The 24,760-nt window shown below is 35.4% G+C and overlaps 2 protein-coding genes across 3 annotated transcripts; both read left to right on the forward strand.

Moving 5' to 3' along the window:
- Positions 442–9,678, forward strand: LOC105166439 (probable sucrose-phosphate synthase 1). Its single transcript, XM_011085788.2, has 13 exons — positions 442–624; positions 725–814; positions 1,553–1,794; positions 2,124–2,187; positions 2,360–3,058; positions 3,648–3,761; positions 3,870–4,001; positions 4,104–4,280; positions 4,875–4,928; positions 5,008–5,070; positions 5,173–6,108; positions 6,298–6,425; positions 9,062–9,678. Exons 1-13 carry the CDS (start codon positions 442–444, stop codon positions 9,339–9,341), a joined length of 3,162 nt encoding a protein of 1,053 aa, XP_011084090.1. The 3' UTR covers positions 9,342–9,678.
- Positions 15,410–24,337, forward strand: LOC105166441 (probable ethanolamine kinase). 2 transcript variants are annotated; one of them, XM_011085791.2, is made up of 12 exons: positions 15,410–15,750; positions 18,310–18,401; positions 18,624–18,730; positions 18,918–19,023; positions 20,204–20,326; positions 20,485–20,576; positions 21,285–21,369; positions 23,059–23,164; positions 23,248–23,314; positions 23,557–23,649; positions 23,732–23,882; positions 24,044–24,337. In XM_011085791.2, exons 1-11 carry the CDS (start codon positions 15,626–15,628, stop codon positions 23,858–23,860), a joined length of 1,125 nt encoding a protein of 374 aa, XP_011084093.1. In that variant the 5' UTR covers positions 15,410–15,625; the 3' UTR covers positions 23,861–23,882; positions 24,044–24,337. The 2 variants fall into 2 exon arrangements, with proteins under 2 accessions (XP_011084093.1, XP_020550887.1); XM_020695228.1 differs by having other exon boundaries at positions 23,732–24,337.

Below are 24,760 nucleotides of genomic sequence, written 5' to 3' on the forward strand. Positions count from 1 at the left end.
TTTATTAGTATATATAAAATTAAATTCAAGCACTGAAACACGAAATATCGTCCACGTAAAATACGAGCATAAAATCTGAAGTTCACAAAGAAAATTCCAAAAAATAAAAAAAAGGAAAAGAAAAAGAAGAAATTAGTGAAAGGGCCAAAACTATAAAAGAAAAACAATTGAAAAAAAAAAGAAAAAGAAAAAAAACAATGGTACTATATATTAGCAGGAAATATAGGAGCTATTTCTGTGCGCCAATATTCCAAGAATCTCTCTATAAACCATTTCTATTTTGGATTTCACTGTCCTTATCACCCCACCTCCACATAAATCCTACCGCTCCATCTCTTTCTCTCTACGCATTCGAAAACCACTGACGTCTATATTTGCAAATTCAAACTCGATTTCACAGGCACTGGTACGCGGCGTTACTGGTGGCCGGTGTGTGGGGGAATGGCGGGAAATGATTGGATAAACAGTTACCTTGAGGCGATTCTTGACGTCGGACCCGGAATCGATGAAGTGAAATCGTCTCTGCTGCTGCGGGAGAGGGGGAGGTTCAGCCCCACACGGTACTTTGTGGAGGAGGTGATTACGGGGTTCGATGAGACCGATCTCCACCGCTCGTGGGTCCGAGTATGTGTGATTTTGGTGTCTGGTGTGTGTTTTGTGTTGCGTTTCTCTTTCTGGGATTTGTATGTTTGATTTTGCGTGCATGTGGATGAATTTTATGTAGGCGCAAGCGACCAGAAGTCCGCAGGAAAGGAACACAAGGCTGGAGAACATGTGCTGGCGGATTTGGAATTTGGCCCGCCAAAAGAAGCAGGTGCTTGTTTGCTTGGGTGTTTTAATTGTTTGGACCTGGTTGTGCTCTTTTATGATTGATTTGAGTCCGGAGGATGGATCAACTGATGTTTCTAAGATAGATTTGAAAATGTAGTGAAATGTTGCTTTCTTAAGAATGTGAGGATTAGTGGCGAATCTAGTGTAAAAGTTGATTCGAGAATATTCTTTTGGTTTTAAATTAAATTTTGTAAAATTGAGATTGGCTTTGGTGTCAAATTAAATTTTCTAAAGTTATGAATGCATTTTGATAGTTAGTAAGCTCTTGCTTAGTTTGGTACTTACACTGAATATTGAAATAGAAGAGTTTGATTTCTGTTCTTCCATGATTGATTCCATCAGGTTGACATGCACCTCAGAAGTAAAAAATACTTGCTAACAACCTTACTCATTATTGCTGTGACATGCTTAAGATATTTTTTAGCACAAGATTTCTTACCATTCTTTACGCAGTTGCCTCATGCAATACTTCCATTATCTTTTCTTTGGTTCTAGGTTATGAAATATATGATCAGTAGTTGATCCATTATATGCTCCACGCTGTCGAATGACGACAATCTTGTGCTGTATTACAACAACCTGAATGTCTTTTCCATTGATTTCATTTACTTATTTGAACTTGTTCGTACTGTTTTATTGTTTAAAACTTCAATTTGACCACTGCTCAATACTAGGGCTGATTGTTATCATTCCAATCATTGACAAATAATAATCTCTGTAGCTTGAGGGAGAGGAAGCCCAGAGGATGACTAAACGCCGTCTTGAACGTGAAAGAGGGCGCAGAGAAGCAGTTGCTGATATGTCTGAAGACCTTTCAGAGGGGGAAAAAGGAGATACTGTCACTGACCTTTCAACTCATGGTGAAAGTAATAGAGGTAGATTGCCTAGAATCAGTTCTGTTGATACTATGGAGGCCTGGACCAATCAACAAAAGGGAAAAAAGTTGTACATTGTATTAATTAGGTATGATGTAAAATGTAAATCTATTTTTCTTTTGTGATAAAAAATTTCATATTAATGACGTATTTTCACATATTAGCAGGTATTTCCTTTGCTTCTAAGTTTCCTCCAATCAATCACAATGGGATGCCCTTACTTTTGTGTAAAGTGATGATGGGTTGTATTGATCACTTGAAACTTCTGCGTATTAAATCTGTGAAGCCATTAAAGGGACATAATTTGAATTTCAGCATACATGATAATCTTATTTGTCGCCTCTGTCCAAGTATTATGACCACAACTATATATTATAACTTAATTACATGATCTTTTTGACGCTAGCTCTCTTGCAGCCTTCATGGTCTGATACGTGGTGAAAACATGGAACTTGGCCGTGACTCTGATACTGGTGGTCAGGTTACATTTGATTCTGAGGAACTTTTATCTCATTGCTAAAGTTGTTTTCCTTTTATCATATAAGCACGTTTTATCTTCTGAGTTGCTATATACAGAGGCAAGTAGTTGTTGCTTGGGTCATCTATGACTTCTTTTTATTGATGGAGACAATTTTCTTGTATGATTTCTTCAGGTGAAGTATGTTGTTGAACTGGCAAGGGCTTTAGCTTCAATGCCAGGTGTATATCGTGTTGATTTGCTTACTAGACAAGTATCATCACCTGAAGTAGACTGGAGCTATGGTGAACCCACAGAGATGCTTCCTCCACGAAATTCAGAAAGCTTGATTGATGAGATGGGGGAAAGTAGTGGTGCTTATATAATTCGAATTCCCTTTGGGCCAAAAGATAAATATGTTCCAAAAGAACTTCTCTGGCCTCATATACCTGAATTTGTTGATGGTGCTCTTGGCCACATTATACAGATGTCAAAGGTTCTAGGTGAGCAAATTGGTGACGGACGTCCAGTCTGGCCTGTTGCTATCCACGGGCATTATGCAGATGCAGGCGACTCCGCGGCTCTTTTATCTGGTGCTCTGAATGTTCCCATGCTTTTCACTGGTCATTCACTGGGTCGTGATAAGCTGGAACAACTTTTGAGACAAGGGCGACTGTCCAGGGATGAGATTGATTCCACCTACAAAATAATGCGTAGGATAGAGGCAGAAGAATTATCCCTTGATGCCTCTGAAATAGTGATTACTAGCACAAGGCAAGAGATAGAGGAGCAGTGGCGTTTGTATGATGGTTTTGATCCGATACTAGAGCGTAAACTACGTGCTAGGATTAAGCGTAACGTCAGCTGTTATGGAAGGTTCATGCCCCGCATGGCTGTAAGTACTGTTTTACTATTTTAGACAAAGGTCTGCTTTTGTCAGTATATGTGACATAGTAAGTTTGCCATGGTTTATCCGTAATGTCTGCTTATATGTTGGTAGACTCTTTTATAGAGCTAAGCAAATAGGTTGGAGGGCTCTTATAGAGGTTAACTATTTTATTTATATTTACCTGAACTGCAGTGTCGTTTTTTGTGGAAAGAGATGCCAGAGAAAATTTTGCACTTAGTTTATAGAAAGATTCTATTTCCTACTTTTCAAAGTACTCTGAAAAAAGGAATGCTTTCGGTGCATTTACCATCTGGTGGATGAACATTCTATTTTCTGAGAGGGGAAGTCTTACATTCTGGCAATCATTGTTTGCGGACCTGCCAAAAACTGTAAAACTGTTGTCTTTTACTTGAATCAGGAGGATTAAAGTTCTTGATATCAGCTTCAGATAATCTGGTGATCTATCATCAATTTGTTCTCTTTCATCATATGTAACTTTACCTGCCATGTCTTTTCCCCATTTATATATCTTCTCCCAATGCCATTATGATGCAATAATTGCTGTTTCACTGAGAGCATGAGTTTTATTCTGCAGGTAATTCCACCTGGAATGGAATTTCATCACATTATTCCACATGATGGAGACCTTGATACTGAAGCCGAGGCAAATGAAGACGGCAAGTCCCCGGATCATCCGATTTGGTCAGAGGTTGGAACTTTGCACCTATCCTCTAAACTCATTACTTTTATGAGATATATTGCACTTCTTTGTTGTTCCCAAAGCTTATGCAAGTATCTAATACTGATGTATAAACAGATAATGCGCTTCTTTTCAAACCCAAGGAAGCCTATGATTCTTGCACTTGCCAGGCCAGATCCCAAAAAGAACCTCACAACCTTGGTCAAAGCATTTGGGGAATGTCGACCACTGAGGGAGCTTGCTAATCTTGTAAGTGAAAGCGAAAATAAATGTTTGGTAAATACTTTCTTGTCATAGTATGAAGAATGCATTGCTTCTGGTGTTTTACTTGTTTTATTTGGGTTTTTGCAGACTTTGATTATGGGTAACCGTGATAATATTGATGAAATGTCTGGAACAAATGCTTCCGTACTTCTATCAATCCTTAAGCTGATTGATAAATATGATCTCTATGGTCAAGTGGCCTATCCTAAACATCACAAGCAAAATGATGTTCCTGAAATCTACCGCCTAGCAGCAAAAACTAAGGTACTCAACATTTCTCATTTAGCTCACATCAATATTGGCCTGATTTCAAGGGACTCCTGTCAAATAAACACAATTGGCAATTGATCTGAATATTTGTTTTATCATCTTAAATAAATGAAATAGTGAACTACGCTAACGATCCAAGATAAACAAATATATTAAACTCTAGCTTGCAATGTCTTCATCTTGATCTCAACTGCTTCCATTGATGGCTGAATACCTCAAGCTCTCATTTCGCTCTCGCTCAGAAGAATATTTTAACTGAATACATTGGAATTACTTGGAAGCATTAGTTGCCACCAAAATGTTTATAAATGGCAGAAGATACGGTATTAGAGTTATTAAAAGTTACTAATTATCAATAGTGCTGTCGGTTAACAGTTTATCTAAATCTCGTTTAATGTTGAAGGCAGAGTTTTAAGCTCTTGGTAGAGGTTAAAGCCCTGACAGATCAATGTTAGGTTTGATCAGTTGGTCTTCCATGGATCAATAGTTCAGATTGGTTGGTTGGCCCTCCATGGATCAATATTTGGCTTGCGTAAATTAGTAATACTTCTCATTAGACTTATGTGGGCTTAACTTATTTTTATACAGGGTGTTTTCATAAATCCAGCTTTTATTGAGCCTTTTGGGCTTACTCTGATCGAGGTATGCCTTCAATTTACACACCTTTATTAATTTGACCTTTTTGTTCACATGACCTGTATGAGTTGGCTGCAATTAACAGGCTGCTGCACATGGTTTGCCGATTGTCGCGACCAAAAATGGTGGCCCGGTTGATATTCACAGGGTATTTTTTACTCTTTCACCTGATTTATAGTCACAAGGATTTCACTCATACTATTTGCCTCCCAATATTATTTCTCACACTGGTTTCTCATGTTGATGGCAGGTTTTAGACAATGGTCTCCTAGTCGATCCCCATAATCAGCAGTCTGTTGCTGATGCTCTTTTGAAGCTGGTTGCAGATAAGCATCTCTGGGCGAAATGTAGAGCAAATGGATTAAAAAATATTCACCTATTTTCGTGGCCTGAACATTGTAAAACTTATCTCTCTAGAATAGCAAGCTGCAAACCAAGGCAACCTCGTTGGTTGAGGAATGATGACGATGACGAAAATTCAGAATCAGATTCACCAAGTGACTCCTTGAGGGATATACAAGATATATCTTTGAACTTGAAGTTCTCCTTTGAAGGAGATAAGAATGAGAGCAGGGACAATTTTGATGGTTCCTTAGACTCTGAAGACCGAAGGAGTAAGCTGGAAAATGCGGTGTTGACATGGTCTAAGGGTGTAGCCAGGAGTGCACAGAAATCTGCGTCAACTGATAAAGGAGACCAGAATTCTCATGCTGGAAAGTTCCCAGCTTTGAGGAGGAGGAAACACATATTTGTGATTGCTGTGGATACTGATCCAAGTGCAGGTCTTTCCGAAAGCGTTAGAAAGATCTTTGAGGCTGTGAAGGAGGAAAGAGCTGAAGGCTCAGTTGGGTTTATATTAGCAACATCCTTTAACATTACAGAAATACGTTCATTTCTGATATCAGAAAGATTTAACCCCACTGACTTTGATGCATTTGTTTGCAATAGTGGTGGTGATCTTTATTACTCATCTCTTCATTCAGAAGATAACCCGTTTGTGGTGGACTTATATTATCATTCACATATTGAATACCGCTGGGGCGGTGAAGGGTTGAGGAAGACTTTAGTGCGATGGGCTGCTTCAACAGCAGATAAGAGAGGAGAAAAGGAAGAACACATTGTTGTTGAAGATGAAGAGACTTCTGCAGACTATTGCTATTCTTTTAAAGTTCAGAAGCCTGGAGTGGTAAACATATTTTCTTTATGTCTATCTCAATAATGGTTTGCAGTTCTTAGTGTCTTATGACGTGTATAGTGGCTAGCAGTAACTAACTGCTCTTTTCATATTTTTGCTGGAATTCTTATTTTGTGTTCTGTAGGTTGACTATGATTATTCAATTAAAACTTTCACTTGACACCTTTAGTCTGGTTGCAGGTTCCCCCTATAAAGGAACTAAGAAAGTTGATGAGGATTCAGGCACTACGTTGTCATGTTATCCATTGTCAAAATGGAAGGAAGATCAATGTTATTCCAGTTCTCGCTTCTCGCTCCCAAGCACTCAGGTATGAGTTTTTTTATTTATGAATGTCTTATACCATCTATATGCACACTTTATATGATTCCATTTTTTTAGTTTCTCTAGACTATGTATGAGGCATCAAAATCCATTGTATATTGTAATTTTGTGGCATTTGCTTGGTGTTTATTGTTAGCCAATTGCTATATAGTTTTAGTTAACAGGTGCATCATCATTCTTAATGGATCATCCACCACCTCGCTTCCCTCTCTTTCAACATAGGGAAATAGGAGTTTTGATGACGGCCTGAGGCTATCAGTTTTGTCTTGGATATACTTTGAGTTGTGAGAGATATACATTATAATATAGGCACTTAATCAACAAATACTATTTGACTGAAAACTGAAAATCAAAATCTATTATTGACTACATAGTACTAACTATCACAATTCTCTCGATGATTGACTTCATACGAAGCAGTTGCTGATTATGATTAATTGGGAATTTGAGATTGCTTTTACTGCTATAGTCTATTTTGCGTAATTCACTGGTAACAACTGCTGGTCCAGTGAATGTGCGTGCTCATGGCAACTTTAAGGTGCTCTAAAATGTATTATCATGCATTTAATTAATCTTAAACCTCCGCTCTAGAATCTGAAGAGTAAGAGGCAGCACTCAGTCATGTTAGTAGTGGAAGGATAGGGGGCTAGGGATGATGAAGGCTGTTGTCAGACCATGGAGACGTAGCAGCAATGGCTGATCTGGTGGTGGAAAGATGAATTAAAGGATTCAAGATGGTGGGGGTTGATGTGAAGGTGGAACAAACGAAAGGCAAAAGGGATGAAGAGAAGAGGACAGTGGACAATAGAGATAGAGAAGATGTGGAGAGGGAATGACCTAATCAGTAGGACAAGTATAGCACACTATTTGGGATGCCTAAGATTGGAAATTGAATTGGCAAGAGAGATACACGGTACTCGAGATACAAAAAATTGAAACATCCCAATTCCCACACCACCAACAACATTAGTTTGTCATACTTAGAGCAACATGTGACACCTATTAAATTTTCACATGCTTTAAGGTGTACCCACTCATCAAAGGTATCCATTTAGCTGCTCTTGCTTTAAATTCCCCAACCATTTCATCCATATGTTACTGATGTTATAATTGACCGTATGTTGTGTAACTATTAAATGAAACCTAATAAAAGATTCCTGGGACTTTTGGAACAGCAGTTTTATCAGCTTCACTCGCATATTTCTAATGAGCAGTTCCATTGTTCGTATCTGGTTTGGGTTCTGTAACACCTTAATAAAAGAAGCTTTTCATTGACATTTTCTGGTATCTCCTGAACTAGGGATATTTATAGTGCTTCCCTTTATGTTTAGTCTAATTACACATGGACACCCTCAAATTTAGAAAATTACATTTACCATCCTTGTCATTTTTAATCATATGACAGGCAAACACATATATCCATTGATGATATTACCAGAGTTGCTGACATATCAACAGAAAAGTTAAATGAAAACCAATTTTATTCCTCGGTTGACGAATTCTGCTGTTTGATAATTATTAAGCCTTCCCTAAACTTGATGAAAATACAAATAAACCTTCTTTCTGAAGTCATATATAACTTCACTATTCATTAAGATTCTACATAATCTCAACTTTGTACAATACCATCAACATCATATTTAATAATGCAATAAATTTTGAACTAATTGTTAGTCTATCTTTATAAGAGTACTCTCCAGAAGCTTGACTATATTTACCCAAGCTCATTTGAGGTTTGTAATTTATACTTACCTTAAAATCTAGTGTTTCTAACTTGTGATAAAATTAAAGTTATATCCCATAATACTAATATGTACATTCTAAATTACTCCGGTCAAAATTTTTTAGTGTTAAATAAGCCAACTGAAATATTTTCCACACTTTAAATTTGATGTCCTTTTGCCTTCTCAAAAAGATAGATGAGTTTTGTTATGTAGTTACCATAACCATGTGAACCAATAATTAATTGCTTTTGTCTAGAAAATTCACTTGTAGAAGTTAACTTGACTTTTAACATTTGATAATAAATAAGTTATTTGTATAGTGAAAGTTTTGAAGTAGAAAAGATAATGACCCAAATTGATATTTGAACCTAAGTATAATGCTACGAACTTAAATTTGAACTTTAAAATGCAACTTCGTTTATGGTTAAGAGTACCTCTAAATATTTAAGATATTTAATTATTTTATGTGGATAAGTATTACCTAGGGATCTAGTTGTAATTAAAAAAAACTTTGAAGGTGATGTACGTTAGGAGAGGCGTCTGAATTTAGATAAACCTCAGGCGAAGGTTGTGTTATTCACAATGAACGGCAAATGAGTTGTTTTATTAAGAACATTAGGGTTTTTCAATGGCCGTTTGTGCAAAAGAAGAGAGTTAATTTGTCAAACCTTGGGGGGGCGGGGTGTCTATCTATATTTAGACCAAACCTATCCCCGTAAATTATCATCCCCATAGACCAACTACATCATAAGAAAATCATTTTTAAATTGTTTGTTTCTTTCCAGTTTGGATAGCTTTGCTAGACTCGTTGTGCCACCGGTATCCTTAATATCTGATATACTGAATTTACTTCTATCATATTCTAGCAAGACGTTTACATGTGAAACTTGATCTTCAGGTATCTGTATCTTCGCTGGGGTATGGACTTGTCAAAAGTGGTGGTTTTTGTTGGGGAAAGTGGAGACACTGACTATGAAGGATTGCTTGGGGGTGTTCATAAGTCTGTAGTGCTGACCGGAGTTTGCAGCAGTGCTAGTAGCCAACTCCATGCTAACAGAAACTACCCTCTTACAGATGTTGTATTTTATGACAGCCCTAATATTATCAGAACGACTGAAGGATGTAACAGTTCTGATCTCCGTGCGTCGTTGGAGGAGTTACAGATCCTCAAGGGCTAAACTTTTTTACTTATGAACCTGTATACTTTTCCTGCCTAAAATCATATATATATGTTTTCTTGTGAGTTACTTCCTCTTACCCACAGAGGTACTACATGGAAGCTTCTGATTTGGCTTCTGAATGAACATTACATTTTCTTCTTGAACCTTGGAGTTGAGCCAATTTTCTTTGGAGGAATTGAGACACAGAAGAAACTAGTTAAGTTTGCTACTTTGCCCATACAAGTCATACATAGAAGCAGATACAATGGTTGTACAGATTTAAAAACTGTCCAAACAAGGCCCTTTGTGCGATTCTTTGTCATGCTGGTAAAAGTGATAATTTCTCTTTGGAATATTTATCACTCTATCTTCCTATCCCTGCCAGGGGAACAGTTATATGAGCATTAAACTAAGAATGTAGAAACGTAGAGTTCTATGGATAATGTTAGAAGTATTAGAAAGGATTTAAGTTCATATTTGAATGGTATCAAAGAGATCCCCAAATTCTTGTTGTAAGACCCCTAGTTTAGATTTATATGCATGGTGGAGTTGACGTGGTTGTGACAGCAGCAGATTGAGTTTATGCTATTGTGTGCTATCTGGTTTTAGGCCTTCCATTGTCTTCTTGTTTTGGTGAATGCATGTATTCAACGTCTCTAGACTCTTGGTGGTGGCCGTATGACTTGATTGGCATCTGAGGTAATAGATCTATCTTTGCTTATGGTAGGGGTATAAACGAGTCAAACTCGATGTTTGTATATAGTAGGGTTGTAAATGAGTAGATCTCGATTATTTTATTTTGGCTCAAACTCAAGCTCGAATTTTCTTTTTATGGCTCGGGCTAGATGAGTTTTTATGGTTCGAACTCGAGCTCAAGTTCAAATCATATATAATGAGCTCGAGTTTTCAACAATTTTGTTAATAAAATTATCTTATTATAAATAAATAATATTAAATACCAATATATTAATTATAAAAAATCATTAAACATATATTACGATATTTTAATTTATTGTTATAAATATAAACTATTAATTAGTTTAGTAGTAACATAATTAATAAAATATAAAAAAAACATACATACATCAATTATCAAAATACTTGCACATAATTTTGTATAGTTATTAATCTTAAGCATAAGGTACTTCTTAAAAGTGGTTAATCTCATTATATTTAAAAAACGATTTAAAAGTAAGGATTTTTTAAAACAAAAGTATCAAATAGTGATCGATCTCATTTTATACATATAATAAAATAACAAAAAAATAATTAAAAATTATTCATATGTTATTGCTATTATTAGTATTTTTAGATTAACTCATGGGAAATTTTCAAATTTTGACATAAGTTTATAAATAATAAACTAGCTTGCATACTATGTATTTTAGTATAAATATATACTCAAAAATTGATATAAAAAATTATAGGTTAATTGTTAGGATTTATTAAAATATATGATATTGATTATTAAATATAATATTTCATCAATTTTGAATATAAAATTGATATAGTATTGAATATGGGGTTAGATGTATAAAAATTTAAATATATATACAAATTAATAAACATCAGTATTTGGGTTGAGCTTTATGGGAGCCTTTGGCATTAGATGCGTGGTCATTGGAAAATGAATTTTGTATAATATATGGAATATGAGATATGTGTTCGATTACTATGTTTTTAGTTTCATATTGAATAAGAATAATATAAATTGGACCTTCATATTTCAAGTTATAAGGTTCTTAGTACATATAGTTTGAATTTTCGCAAAAATAGGACAATATAATGTTTTCTTTTTTTAACCCCTTAAACGAAAAACTTAGCTCTAGAGTCAAACAAAATTTTCGCAGAATCACTAAATTTGGAATTATATGATACGGTGTAGAATTAAAGATTGTTGATTTTCCTATTCCAACTAGGAATGCCTCCAGAAAGTTTCAGCCAATCACAATGCAAGCCCCAATTTAAAAAGTCACATGCCTGTTTCCGGCGAGTGACTCAACTTTCCAACCAAATTTGTACCAAAATTGAGATTTTTTTAGTTTTACGGGACCAAAATGGAGCCCTAGTAACTTAGGGGACTAAAACGAGAATGGTCTGAAGTTAGGGAACGAAAATTACCTTTAATCCTTATAATAATTCCCATGTGTCCTAAGTTTAGTCTAATTCTCCTTCTTTCTCTCCTAGTCCTATTATCACTAAACTTCTCAATATAATTATAAAGAAATAAGCTGCTAAATATGATAATTTGACTAAGCAATTATGTTGGGGACTCTTTAATTTTCACCTAGCATTTGTTTGATAACCCGTGAGTCATGACCTATGCTAAATTCAATTCTCTGTTTTGCGGATTCTTGATAGCCCGTGAGTCACTAGTTATTCTTGATAAACTTTTTGCATTTGATATATTTTCTTGCAACTTATTTTTTTCCATGAAAGCACCTAAACAAATAAACCCAAGAACAAATATCATAACACAAGAATATAGGGATATTAACAGCAAAATATATCATGTCAAAGTGCATCGGAGGCTAGATTGTCATATGACTATTCTTGCGAGTCAGTTGACAACCTTGTCAACTAACCTACTAAAATTGTATAGGCATCCTATGTTTTTCGCAAATGAAACACAACATTCATCCAATGAATGCAATACTTTTAGCAAGTTTCTATGGGACCCTCGATGTCCAGTTTTGAAGTTTTCAACTTGAAACATATTAAATTAACCCTCGAATGTTAGTATCATAGCTGTCATCCAATGCGCTGGCCAATGCCATTATATAAGCAGCCAATGTCTCATAGACGATCTAAGCATTTGAGACGTTATTCTTTAATTTATGAAATCATTGGCAGAGATGATGCCAAAATAGGACAAGTATCCTTACTAGAAAATATAACACATCTACTAGCATTTGGATGATAAAATTTAGAAAGTTTAAAAGATCTTATAAAAATAATTAGGTTGATAACTTACTTTCTTTTTTTTAGTAAAGATAAATTTCATTAAAAAAGTAAAAAGAGTATGTAAAATCAACAATGCGGCACCTATTGATAGGATTGTATTTTGATATAATTTCAATAGTGATTGACTATCTTTGGATGTTAAAAACACTACTAATTCAGTGATATATTGCAGATTTAGTTTGTAAGAGGTTGGTGGAATGGAAAAGGAATAAAGAAGCTATAGTTAGGAACTCAGCCTTGCTTATCCAGTTAGGCGTGCCCACGCTTAACCCTGCGAAAAATCGGCAAGACAAGGAAACATAAGATGCGTTTTGTTGGAGGATTTTTGTGGTTGATCGGGAGATCTATGGCTGATTGGAAGTCCCCTTACTTAAGAAAACTCTTTAGGATAATAATTTTAATTCCTTAGATATTTTAGTTTATTAGGAATCCACCATTTTTTTAGTTCTAATAGGATTAGGTAACTAGTTAGTATAAATAAGTGATGTAATTCACCATATGAACAACTTTTGATCCTTGGATATTTCATTCTCTACTTTTTTTTTTGTAGAATTAACCCTTTTCTTTTATGTGTTCTCACATTAGCATGCTAAGCTAGTTATTTAATTTCAATTAAAGATTCCATGAATGCTTAATTTCAATAAGTTTCGAGATCTAATTTGTGCTTTATACTTTCATTAATATTGGTATTTGTGTTATTCTCTGTGCTTTTATTATAAATAATTTGATTTATGCATAATAGGGCCCTGTTCATTATCAAGAATATTTGCCTAGCCAATTAACTTGCAAATTTGTAATTGTTTGTTTAGTTCAATAACTAGTGGTAACACAACATAACTGACTATGTCGTAGTTTTCGATTATGTTGTGAAGAATGCCCAATCTAACTTAAATAAATACTCATAAAAATTTATTGGTTAGTATTGAGCCTATCTATTTCTTAATATTGTTGGTAAATTAAATTTTGTGAACATTCCTAATGGTGTTTACTGATTAGGGATTTAGTCAACTGACGTTCCTTAACTATCGACAAGGTAAGGAAAGGGTAAGGTTGTTAGGCCGTACCGATGACCATAACCAATTTATCTATCATGAATGATTGTCGTCTTTTTATCTATGATTAACCGTAAAATTGAGTATTATCTTGTCTTTAGCTGGAATGTTTTTCTCATATTTATCCTCTTTTAAGTGGTTTTTTCTATTACTTTAGATTTAGATTTTAAAACAAGCTTCCCCCTTTTTACTTCTACTCTTAAAAGATTTAATTTGAAACCAATCTCGGTGGATTCGACTCTACTCACTATTTTCCCAAGTCCTAGTAGAAAAATATTTTTGGTGGATTCGACACCCATCACCTGGAAATGTTGTTATATCAAGTCCAAGTAATTTTCTAGACCTTATAAAATACAAAAAATTGTCCTGTGAATTATCGCTCAGTATCATGAATCCAATTTGCTCTGTAATGAACTCGGAAACTGGAGGTGTAACCCTGTGTGCTGCATTGAGCAGATGCCTTCCTCTCCACTTACTACTACCCCAAGTAATGCCTTGTAGCGATTGTTGCTAAGGCCATTGTAACCTTACCTCTTTGTGAAGAATAGCCAAACACCTCCGAGAGAACCTGCAGTTCATGTGTTTCATGTTCTTGATCATCACATAAAACACAATTGTGATTAAGTTGTTGCATCCAATGTTTATCCAAGCTAAACAACCTTTCAAGTATTGCAAGACATAAAACGAACTAATTCCACGCAATCTTGAACAACCCCCCGAGCAACGAGGACCAAGGTACAATAATAACAGGAGTTTGGAAAAAACTAGCAACTGTTGTGCCAAAATAGCCTGATGTGGATCTCCAGCTGACAATATCTTATCTTTGATGTATTGCTGTCAAGTTCTCAACTATTGCTGCAATACCAATAGATCGTGAAGCAGGTCATCGCCACTCTCCAATTTTTAAAAGAGCTTATAAACTCTAAAACATCAAACTTTAGAATCTTATATATTTTTTGTATTTTTATAAAATTTACATGCTCTGAAGCATTTTACAAGATATTTTAAAAAGCTTATAGGCTTCGGCAAACACCTTTTAAATTAGAAAGCATTTGAAGGATATCTTATGAAAATAGACTTTCATATGCATGGATAGTTACCTTGAAAATTAATGACAGATTGTTAAAATAGTACGTTACGCGCTAACTACATAAAACTCTTTAATACTTTACCTTCTAATATAAAATCCACATAATAATAACAACAAAATATTAATTAATTAAATTTATTTTTATTTTAAAACTTTGCAGAGTGTAATATGTTGAAACCAAACCTTTTGACCCCACCAAATTCTTTTCTATGAATTTAATTTGATAAATAATTATTTGCCTTGATTAAAAAATGAAAAGTTAAACAATTCCAAGATTCCAAGGTCAAATATCCCTCTAACATGTTTCTGGCGTGCAAGAAAAGCAGTTCATATAAGAAATCTTGTTTGTCAACACACACGCACAAGAAAAAAAAAATTATACTTCTCTCCTGAATTTTGATATAATTACACGTACATTTTTCTGTGGTTTACAAAATTACAACTAACCCTTCTAAAATTTATTTTCGTCTAATAAACAAGTTTAGCCGTTAGTCAAAATTCACAAAAGTTGTTGATATTAACAAAAAAATCAGATAACAATTTGTATTTATTGTCATTTGATTTGTTACTAATTTATTACAAGTTTGATAAATTTTTTGTAACAAAATTACCCTCATATGTCATCACATGTTAATGTATGTGAGAAGGTGTATTTTCACCGTTATAAGGATAGTTTAGTCGAAAAAAAATTATTGGCCTGTAATAAGTTAATCGAAAATAAATATTAATATTCATTTAATTTTTTAGTTAATATCAACAAATTTAGTAAATTTTGACTAATAGAGGGATCTATTTGTTAGATAAAAGTAAAACTAATTGTACCAGATATAATTTTTCAAATTACAAAATTTATATGTAATTACACCAAGCTACGGGATGGGAATGTAATTATCCCTAAGAAAAAAGAATAAAATAAAATAATCTCATAATCGAATAGTCATCGGGTGGGGGTATTTCGGTCATTCGCCAGTCCTCTTTGCCTGGCGCTGATGCCAAATACAAGACAAAGCCTTGTTCCCGGGCGGGTTGCGATTTACTCTCCTCTTTTTGTCTGCTTTAAAACCACCAAGATTGGGGAAGAATACTCCACAATCAACCTTGGAAAAATCTTCTGTCTCTCAGCAATTTCGATTCCACAGATTATTGTCTCCCTTAGGGATTGTGAATTTTCTTGCGTGGGGGGAATTTGAGTAGTAATGGGGGCTGCAGATAAGATCTGGAATGCGACGGAAGTGGCGGAAAGTCACAGCTCTGATATTCCGTCGTCCTCTCTCACCGTTGACCACGCTCTCTCCCTTCCCGATATGAAGCCTCGGATAGTGTGAGCATTTTTGTTGACTTTTCGCTTTTCTGTTGTTTATTATTCTTTTGCGAAGGTTTTCATTATAGCTAGCGTTCTCCACTGAAGTGAATGAACTGGGAGCTCTTTAGTTTTCTTGGAGCTTTTATTTCGTGTCTATATAGAGAAATGCACCTGCTCTCTAGATTGAATGTCTGACGCAGGTGTGAAAAATGTGAAGTGGTTGGGTCGTATTACAAAAGCAAATACGCGCCACGTGATTGAGTTACGGAACGAGTATTATTACTTTATCATGAGATCAGCATGTATGCTTGATTTCTTTCTGTGAAGTTTCAGAACTTGCCTATTATCAGTCATGTGAATATCAGAATGATATATATTTATCTCTCCAAGAAATAGTAAGGCAGATTAAAACTTAAAAGAGAAGAAAGAAAGTTAAGGGGTTAAGCAAACAGAAAATTAACGATAGTAAAGATGAAATTCCATTTTGTGTGATGTGTGGTAAATATATATTTACCATGTTTCAAGAGATGGTTAGCAGCAATGTGAACATGATGGAGTATGGTTAGGAGGTATGTTCTTCAGACATTCTTGGTGTATATAAGTGTTATTGTGATGACTATATGAACAAATAATGGAGGAAATAATGCTATGATGTGTGGAAGACACTGAGATGTAGTTTTGGGGGAAGGCACAAACTTGAAGGATCATCGCCCAAGTTCCATGTTCAGTTGGAAAGTTCCCGGAGGATTTTTGTAATTGTTTTCATAGCATAACCAGAGACTGTTCTCCTACTGTTGTTATTTTGGCTAAAATGAGATTTTAAGGGAGCTTGGACTTGAAGTGTGATTTTAGTGCTTGAGGTTGTAGCATAATATTACTACTTTCAGCTTGCGAAGTTTACTGGTTTTCAGCTTGTGAGGTTAATGATATTGTGCATTTAAGCCCTCTCGTACCATCAGAACATCAATGAGACAGTTCTCCTTGGCCTTTCCCTAGTAAGATGTAGAAAACTAGTTATGGTTCTGATTACTTGTATTTTGAAGAAAGATGGTTTAGCTTTGGGGGAAACTTAGTGATGCTAACATTTCCCTTTGCATAAATGGGAAGTGCATGCTAGTCGCAGCTCAACCCTATTCTATTATATCGACTTACTTTAGGGATGATTGAACCATGATATCATCATGAACAAAATCATTTTGCTTTTAACGCTTAGGTGTAAACAATGTGCACTGGATTCACAATGGTTCAAGCCTCCTGTACCTTTTTGTGGTGATGGGAGCGCCTTCATGTTAGCTCACACCCAAGTGTTCCCTTGTAATAAAAAAGGGTCGGAAAAATAAGCTCCGTGCTCCCTGATGCCTTTCTTTCCTGCCTATCTCTTCTTTCTTTCTCCCTTTGCCATGTAGCCAAGTCTTCTTTCTTCCTGCCTTTTCTTTCTTCACTACGCTCAGGCTTCTCTTCCTTTATCCCTTCTACTCTACTCTCTCTCTTTTCTGAAGTTCAGGTTGGGAAGGTTTTTCTTCTCATATTAGTTGCTTAAAAGATCAAAATCCTGTTAGTTCTGAAATAACTACTGAAATTTGTGGAGTTTGCAGATATTAATACTAAATAATTGCTGAAATAGGTGCTGAACTTAGTTCTGAAGTTCACTCAATTAATTGCTGGAATTTGCTGATACGGCTGAAATTTATTTTAGAGAAACTAACATTATACAAAATTTATCTTTTCAATTATGCTTCTCACACGCTCCATTGCTCCAAGCGCCTTTATGTTGCATTATGCCGTGATAAGACTGGGCCATGTAGTCAATATTTGCTATGCACGTATTTGCATATACCCCATATTTATGATGATATGCAACTCTCTTATTACTTAACCTAAGTATATAGTTTTTTAGTTCTATGCCAGAACGGAATTTAGCTAGACTGGACATTTTGTGCTCTTAACATGTTCCTTTTCGTTGGTGGATGTGGTCTTCCCCCCCTTCAAATACGTCGTACCTTGTTTTTGTGCGTCTGTTGAGTGTTGACTGCAGCTTTAGAATCTAGTTCAGTTATCAATAAGGCACAAGTGAGGTTAAATGTTTATGCTGATCTGCGTACAAAAAAGTGATGAATTGAGAATAACTTTAGAGGACATCCTAAATGTACTAATGTAGACAGCATATACAAACGTTCTACTAGTTTTCTTCTGTTAAATGTTTTATTTCTATGGCTATGAGATGTTTCGAAACTAGCAAATGACTGCTGCAGTGGTTTTAGAAATTGGTTAGTGGCCTGTTTGGCAAACATTTGGAATAACAAGTGCCTTTCCTGCCTTTTTCCATTTCTCTGTCATTCTAACTCTGGAAAGGACCTAGATGTCTGTCCTCTATTCTCTTTCCAATTTTGTGTATCCTTATTCTTGTAGTTAACCTAATCTACTATAATGTGCGTTATTTGGAAGCAAAAGGTGATAAAATGGCATCATCTAGTCTCTTAAAGAAATTAGAGTTATAAAATTTATTCTCAGTACTGTTTTGTATAAAAACCAGTTTCCTTTTAGTTTTAACTTATTTTCTTTCAAACTTTTTGGTAGGGAGCTATTCAAAGATCTATTCAAACAATGGTCAAAGTTGGATGAGTCAGATTTTTCCCTTGAAACAGTATCTGGTGGCATCACAAATCTGTGTGAGTCTCTCTTGTTGTCTTTATGAATTTTTATCCTGGTACCCTTCTTTTTCCTCCTATTTTTAAGGATGAATAAGAAGTCTTTTTTTTTTGTTAAACAATCAGATTTTAATTCGATTAATAGATATAGAACTATGACGGATCTTATTTTCTTACATACTGGTAGTTTGGTGTCTGCTACAGTAAATCAATTACCCTAGGATTATCTTTCTATTGTAACAGTACTCAAGGTGTCCGTGAGGGAGAACGAAGAGAGTGTTGTGAGTATGACAGTGAGATTGTTTGGACCAAATACTGAATATGTGATCAATCGTGAAAGGGAGCTGCAGGTATGTCACTGAGGGATTACGGGTAAAAGTTCTGTGCATTGGATATGCAATCAGCTGCCTGTATGGAATTTACTGGATGTAACTCTATGATATCTTTCTCTATATTCCAGTCCTCATCTGAAGAGATTCGTTTTCATTCTGATTGATTCTAAAAAAATTAAGTATGAATCATGCATATTCCGTTTAGGCTATTCCACACCTCTCAGATGCGGGATTTGGTGCAAAGTTGCTGGGAGTTTTCGGGAATGGCATGGTGCAATCGTTTATTAATGCTCGCACACTTACTCCATCTGGTAAGCATTGAGACCATGTGATGCGAAGTGGTTATGACCTTCTTAATGAATGATCTTCTCCTATTTCTATTGCTTGGTTCTTTTTTCAACAATTAGCCATCTGTGAGCCTTTCCAAGTAATTCTTTTGTAGTTGTCTCGTTTCTCGTAAATTTCAGAACGTCCAAGTGTCTGTCATCAGCTATTCACTTGTCCATTTTTAATTTCTCTAAGATTGTTACTCATGGATAGGTGATCATCAAGTTCACAATATTTATTGTTGAAAGTTGTTGTTTACACTTTCTGTTTTGGGGTTTGTGATCAACCTTATGATTGCATCTTCAGAAATTGTTTTTCCATTTTTCCCTTTTCCTTTGCTGGGTGGTGGACAAGGGGAGGATGGGTCTGTAAACTGCATAATATATCTCTTGGACTTTCAAATGCTGAAAACAAGAAGCTTTAGTCGAAGTAGGATTGACTGGAACTCCGGTGACAATTCAGGGAGAAGATGCCTTAGCCTAATAGTTAAGTTAACATATTTCTAACATGTGAGAATGTTGGAATTTGAGTCGAAATGTTATAGATCTTAAAGACAAGTTTGACAAGAGAAGATACAAGGAAATTGTTGGACTATTTCTCTTCTAGTGTGACTGTACAATTTCTTTCTCTTTGTCTTTTATCCATGACGTTCCATTTTGGAGACATTTAGTGTACTCTACATGCATTTTTCGGAAGAGAAGTATTAAAACTCTATCAAGCTTCCTTTGGTGCCCACAATGTAAACCAAATTAAGTGTTTCAATACAGCCCAATGAATTGAAATATACAAAATTCCCAGATCAGATATATGACCCAGAATTTTTCATTTGAGTTGCTTTGATGCAGCACTTCAATTTTTGCTCTTGTTTTGTCAACCAAATTTGTTTAACCTGTAAGGGATCTTTATATGTTCTCTAGATGCATTTTAAGCATTTGCACAATGAATAGACTGTTCGAATGTTAATATCTCCTTTTATTCTTTTCCTTTTGCTGGTAAGGTAAATACTGGTTCCCCTTGGTTTCTGTGAAAAGCTGTGTCCTTCTGTCATAAGTGCAGATATTCACTTTTATGCATATTGAACTAGCTTAGTACTCAACTTACATATTAGCTGTTTTGTGACTAAAATTGAAAATACTTTCTTGATTTTGTTTTATTTCTTAACAGACATGCGAAAACCAAAGCTCATGACAGAAATTGCTAAACAGCTCCGGAGATTCCATGAGGTGGAAATTCCTGGTTCTAAAGAACCCCAACTATGGAATGACATCTTCAAGTTCTTAGACAAAGGTGTTTTTTGTGATAATCTTTCTAGTACCAAAAACTCTGGATTATCTGTGCTTATTGTCCCTTCTCTATGTGGTGAATTAGGATGATCTGTTTTATTAAAGTGTTGCTGCTGTTGCATTTTTTACCTCATGCCTTAGCTTCTCTGGTGTTCCATGCAGCATCAAGACTCAAGTTTGATGATGGTGAGAAGCAGAAGAAGTATGAGATGATTTCATTTGGAGAAATTAATGAAGAACTCACTGACCTCAAGGTTATCTTCTGCCTAATGTCCTGGTTATTATTTTGCCTGGTGCCATGTCTCTTTTTGTTCCAGAGAAGAGCATGCGGTCTTATGGAATGATTTTGGCATATTATTGATGATGTAAAAATTGATGGCGCACTTCCTTTTTCTTTTTAACAGTCTGAAGTAATTGATTTTCACTTCATCAGCTATAGCATCACGATTGTGGAAACTAAATTTGTCTCGTTCTGTTTATATTTCTATTTCTTCCCCATGTTTTCTTGCTCTCATTCATCTAAGAAAGACAGTTACTTATATTGCTTTTCTATCAAATTTCATGTCAAAATTTTGGCCAATATCAATTTACCATTCAATATAATAAATGGCATCTTTACAGACTGTACTAAGTGTCTTTTCAAACGCAGAAATTGTTTATGTGCTAAACACATCTATGGATTTTTATCTCTATTTACTATTTGTATTAGTCAGTTCCAATTTTGTTGGAGTTTTTTAGTTTCAACATATGAAAAAGAAAAATGAAGCTGATGAAGCTTATTGTTTGTTGGCTTGTATGATGCAACTTTCCCAGTCAATAGTAGGCAATGCATGAAAGACATCCTGTGACAGAGAAGATGGGCATTTTATATTAACCTGTTGCATGTGCTATTTACTTTGGTTTTAATTTTTGTGGATAAACCTATATTATTTGTAAACTTATCTTATCTTATCGTGGAACAGGTAATTACAGATCGATTTAGTGCTCCTGTCGTATACTGTCACAATGATCTGCTTTCTGGGAATTTGATGCTTAATGATGATGAAGGTAACTTATAATGCGTAGCTTTTCTCTAAGTCGAGCTCTCTCTCTCTCTCTCCAAATGGGTATGCACTCTTTGGTGTGTTTGTGGATTCTTTATCAGTACTTATATTCCGAATTGAATAAAACCGTACAATTGATGTGTGTGCGGTATTTTCCTGATGTTAACACTATAAGAATGATTTCATTCAATTTTCAGCATTGATACTTGTCGGAACATAGGTCTGACTTATTTATCTGACAATATGTTATTGGTGACAAGAATGCACCCGTGGTACACTGGTACTAGTTATAGATGGCAACGGGGCAGTTCTTCCTGGACACGAGACCCGCCCGTCCTGTCCCGTCCCTGCCACTTAAGAAACCTGGCCCAAACCCGATAGCCCAGCCGCGACCTGACCGCAAGACCCCCCCACCCCCCCCCCCCCCCCCCCCCCTGCCACTTAAGAACCCTGGCCCAACCCCGATAGCCCCGCCGAGTCCTGCCCGCCAAACCTGCCCCCACCCTGCCCTTGCTTTGAAAAAACTACCTTTTAGCTTGATTTTTAATTTTGCATATTATAATAAAACAATATTAATAAAATTTAATGTAGGTATTTACATATTGAAAAGTTAAATTAAATAATACAAAGAATATATTCAAGTAATTTCTTATTTTTTGAATGAGTAATATCATTTTAGATTTAGGTACTTTAATATAGTTTTCGATATACAACGGATTATATAATACAAAAAATACATTCATCTAAACTTCTAATTTCTCAATAAATAGTATCATTTTAAATATAGGTACTTTAACATAGTTTTTTAATCTAAATTGAATTATATAATACAAATAATACATTCAACTGATTTTTTTTATTTTCAATAAGTAATATTATTTTAAATTTAGGTACTTTAACATAGTTAGTTTTATTTAAAATGAATTATATACTGATTTTTTATTTTTTATATGGAGTTGGATATATGCAGAATTGTTTAAGGATTTACATTTAATACCATATTTCCTATTAACTAGTATTGTACAAAAGTATATAAGTAAGAAAAAATATTTAAAAGAAAAGAGGGGCGGGTCCAGGATGAAACCCGCCCTGGACCAGTCGGGCTCCAAATTGTTGGACCCGGACCTGGACCCGCCAAAAAGTGCACCAACCCACCCCAATCAGATCGGATCGGGCCCCTGGTTGCCCTGGTTCAATTGCCATACCTAGTACTAGTTTGATTTCATTTATGGGAATTGATATCCTTTTTGGTGAAAGGGGAAAGAAACTAGGAGCGGGTTTGTGTATCTGGCTGCCATCCCCTACTTGGTTCAGCATACCCCAAATGATATACAATACCAAATTTTAATTGCTCTTTTTTGATGAGTAATGAATTTTTTTTAGTGTAAATACTGTTTTTTTGAGGACAGCTAGCTGATGGAAGTCTTTTCCAAGAATAGAAGGATGGTAGAAAGCATCTTATAATGTCTTTGATGGATTCTATCTGACATGGGTTATTGTTGGAAACATTATGCTATGGGCACCTGAAAACAAAGCGCTGTCAAAGATTTGAACTGGTTCCCCCTTTTCATTTTGGGAGAAATCTCAAACTGTGTTAATAGCATGTAAAAGTTATTGTCAGCAACTTTTATCATATCCAATTGCATTATTTATATTCTCCTCACAAATCCCCATGGTCCTTGTCAACTTACAGATAAGCTCTACTTCATCGACTTTGAGTATGGATCATACAATTACAGAGGTTTTGACATTGGGAATCACTTCAATGAATATGCGGGCTATGATTGTGACTATAGCTTGTATGTCATCTTCCTTGCATAAATTTCTGTTAGAAGTTGCTTTCTCCATTTAGACTGATGATAATATATACTTGCTGCTTCAGATACCCGAGTAAAGATGAACAGTATCACTTCTTCAGGCACTATTTAAGACCTGACAGGCCACATGAGGTATGTTGGAGTGATCCATCAGTCATCAAACTTATGCTGATTAGGAGACATTACATATCTGGATGAAGTTATGAGTCATTGACATTCTTAAATTTGCTTGTATATAATTTATGGATATTACCACATATCTACATGTGTAGAGGTTCTTTCTATCACCGAAGGTAATGACATGGTTCCAGTCCAAAATGCCATGAGCAACACCTTCGGCTTGTAGTCTGATGACCATTGGCAAAAAATGACAGGTTACTGATAAAGAACTTGAAGCTCTTTATGCGGAGACAAATACTTACATGCTAGCATCTCACCTGTACTGGGCGTTGTGGGCTTTAATCCAGGTACTTGTGTTTCTCGAGAGTTTTTCTTGTTGAGTCAAAGAAGGAAGAATTTGATATGAAGTTTTTGCTTTCTTTGTGGCAGGCAAAAATGTCTCCTATTGATTTTGATTATCTGGGTTACTTCTTCCTGCGATACAATGAATACAAGAAACAGAAGGAGGAGTGTCTTTTGTTGGCACAATCATATCTCACAATACCTCAGGCCGGTTAAATGTAGCATGCTGCCTTGGCAGGTATCTTCGCTACAAAATCCTGGCTCCTGGTTCCTGTACAATGTTCCTGCTTTGTATATACTGGCAAGTGTTGTCCTGGAGGCATCAGCTGCACTCTGATGTAATTCTTTTAATCTGATGAATAAAGGCGTTTGCTTTGTGGTGTTGTACCATTTTGTCAGGGAAGTGAAAGTCAGTGCAAGGGGCAGAAATCAACATCATTCCACGAGTGGTGGCATTCTAGCAATAGCTGTGATTTCTGCCAAAAGATTTTACTTTTAGACTAGATGATTCATTTTTTACTAGAACTTATCATTCCATGATTGCATTGAGGACAAAACTGTGCACTTGTAGCATAGAAAATAATTTTCAGAAATGGCCAAGGAATATATTCATAGATACTGTTCTCATGCATGACGAAGTGGAGAGCGGCCAAGCTCATGCTCAAATAAACTCCATTCATTCGATCTTCTTCACATCCCTATTCTTCTATTGTAATCGGTTTTTTCTTTTTTTTTTTTGTTTCTTTAATATATTTCCATCCTCTTGTAGAGAAACCAGTAAAACACAAATCTTTAGTAAATATAAATTAAAATAATTACCATCTATTATTCAATACAACATAGTCTATTAAGGAATATGAATAAGAATGTGTTGGGATAATAAACTGTTGTTACATCGAACATGCAATGTATATAGTTGCCGCCTTCTCAAATAATGTTATGCATACACTATAATCAATACCCATAACTACTCATGGGCTACTTTACACCAAAATCCGTGATGTAAAACTACACTTTGCGAATGAAGTTATACCCTCTAACCTTCTTCCTGCCTACATGATAGATGGCAAGTTACAAAGTGGGGAATAACAGAAATGGAGAGTCCAGGAATGGGTT

The sequence above is a fragment of the Sesamum indicum genome, linkage group LG7 (genome assembly GCF_000512975.1).
Source record: "Sesamum indicum cultivar Zhongzhi No. 13 linkage group LG7, S_indicum_v1.0, whole genome shotgun sequence".
In the NCBI taxonomy this organism is placed as follows: domain Eukaryota; kingdom Viridiplantae; phylum Streptophyta; class Magnoliopsida; order Lamiales; family Pedaliaceae; genus Sesamum; species Sesamum indicum.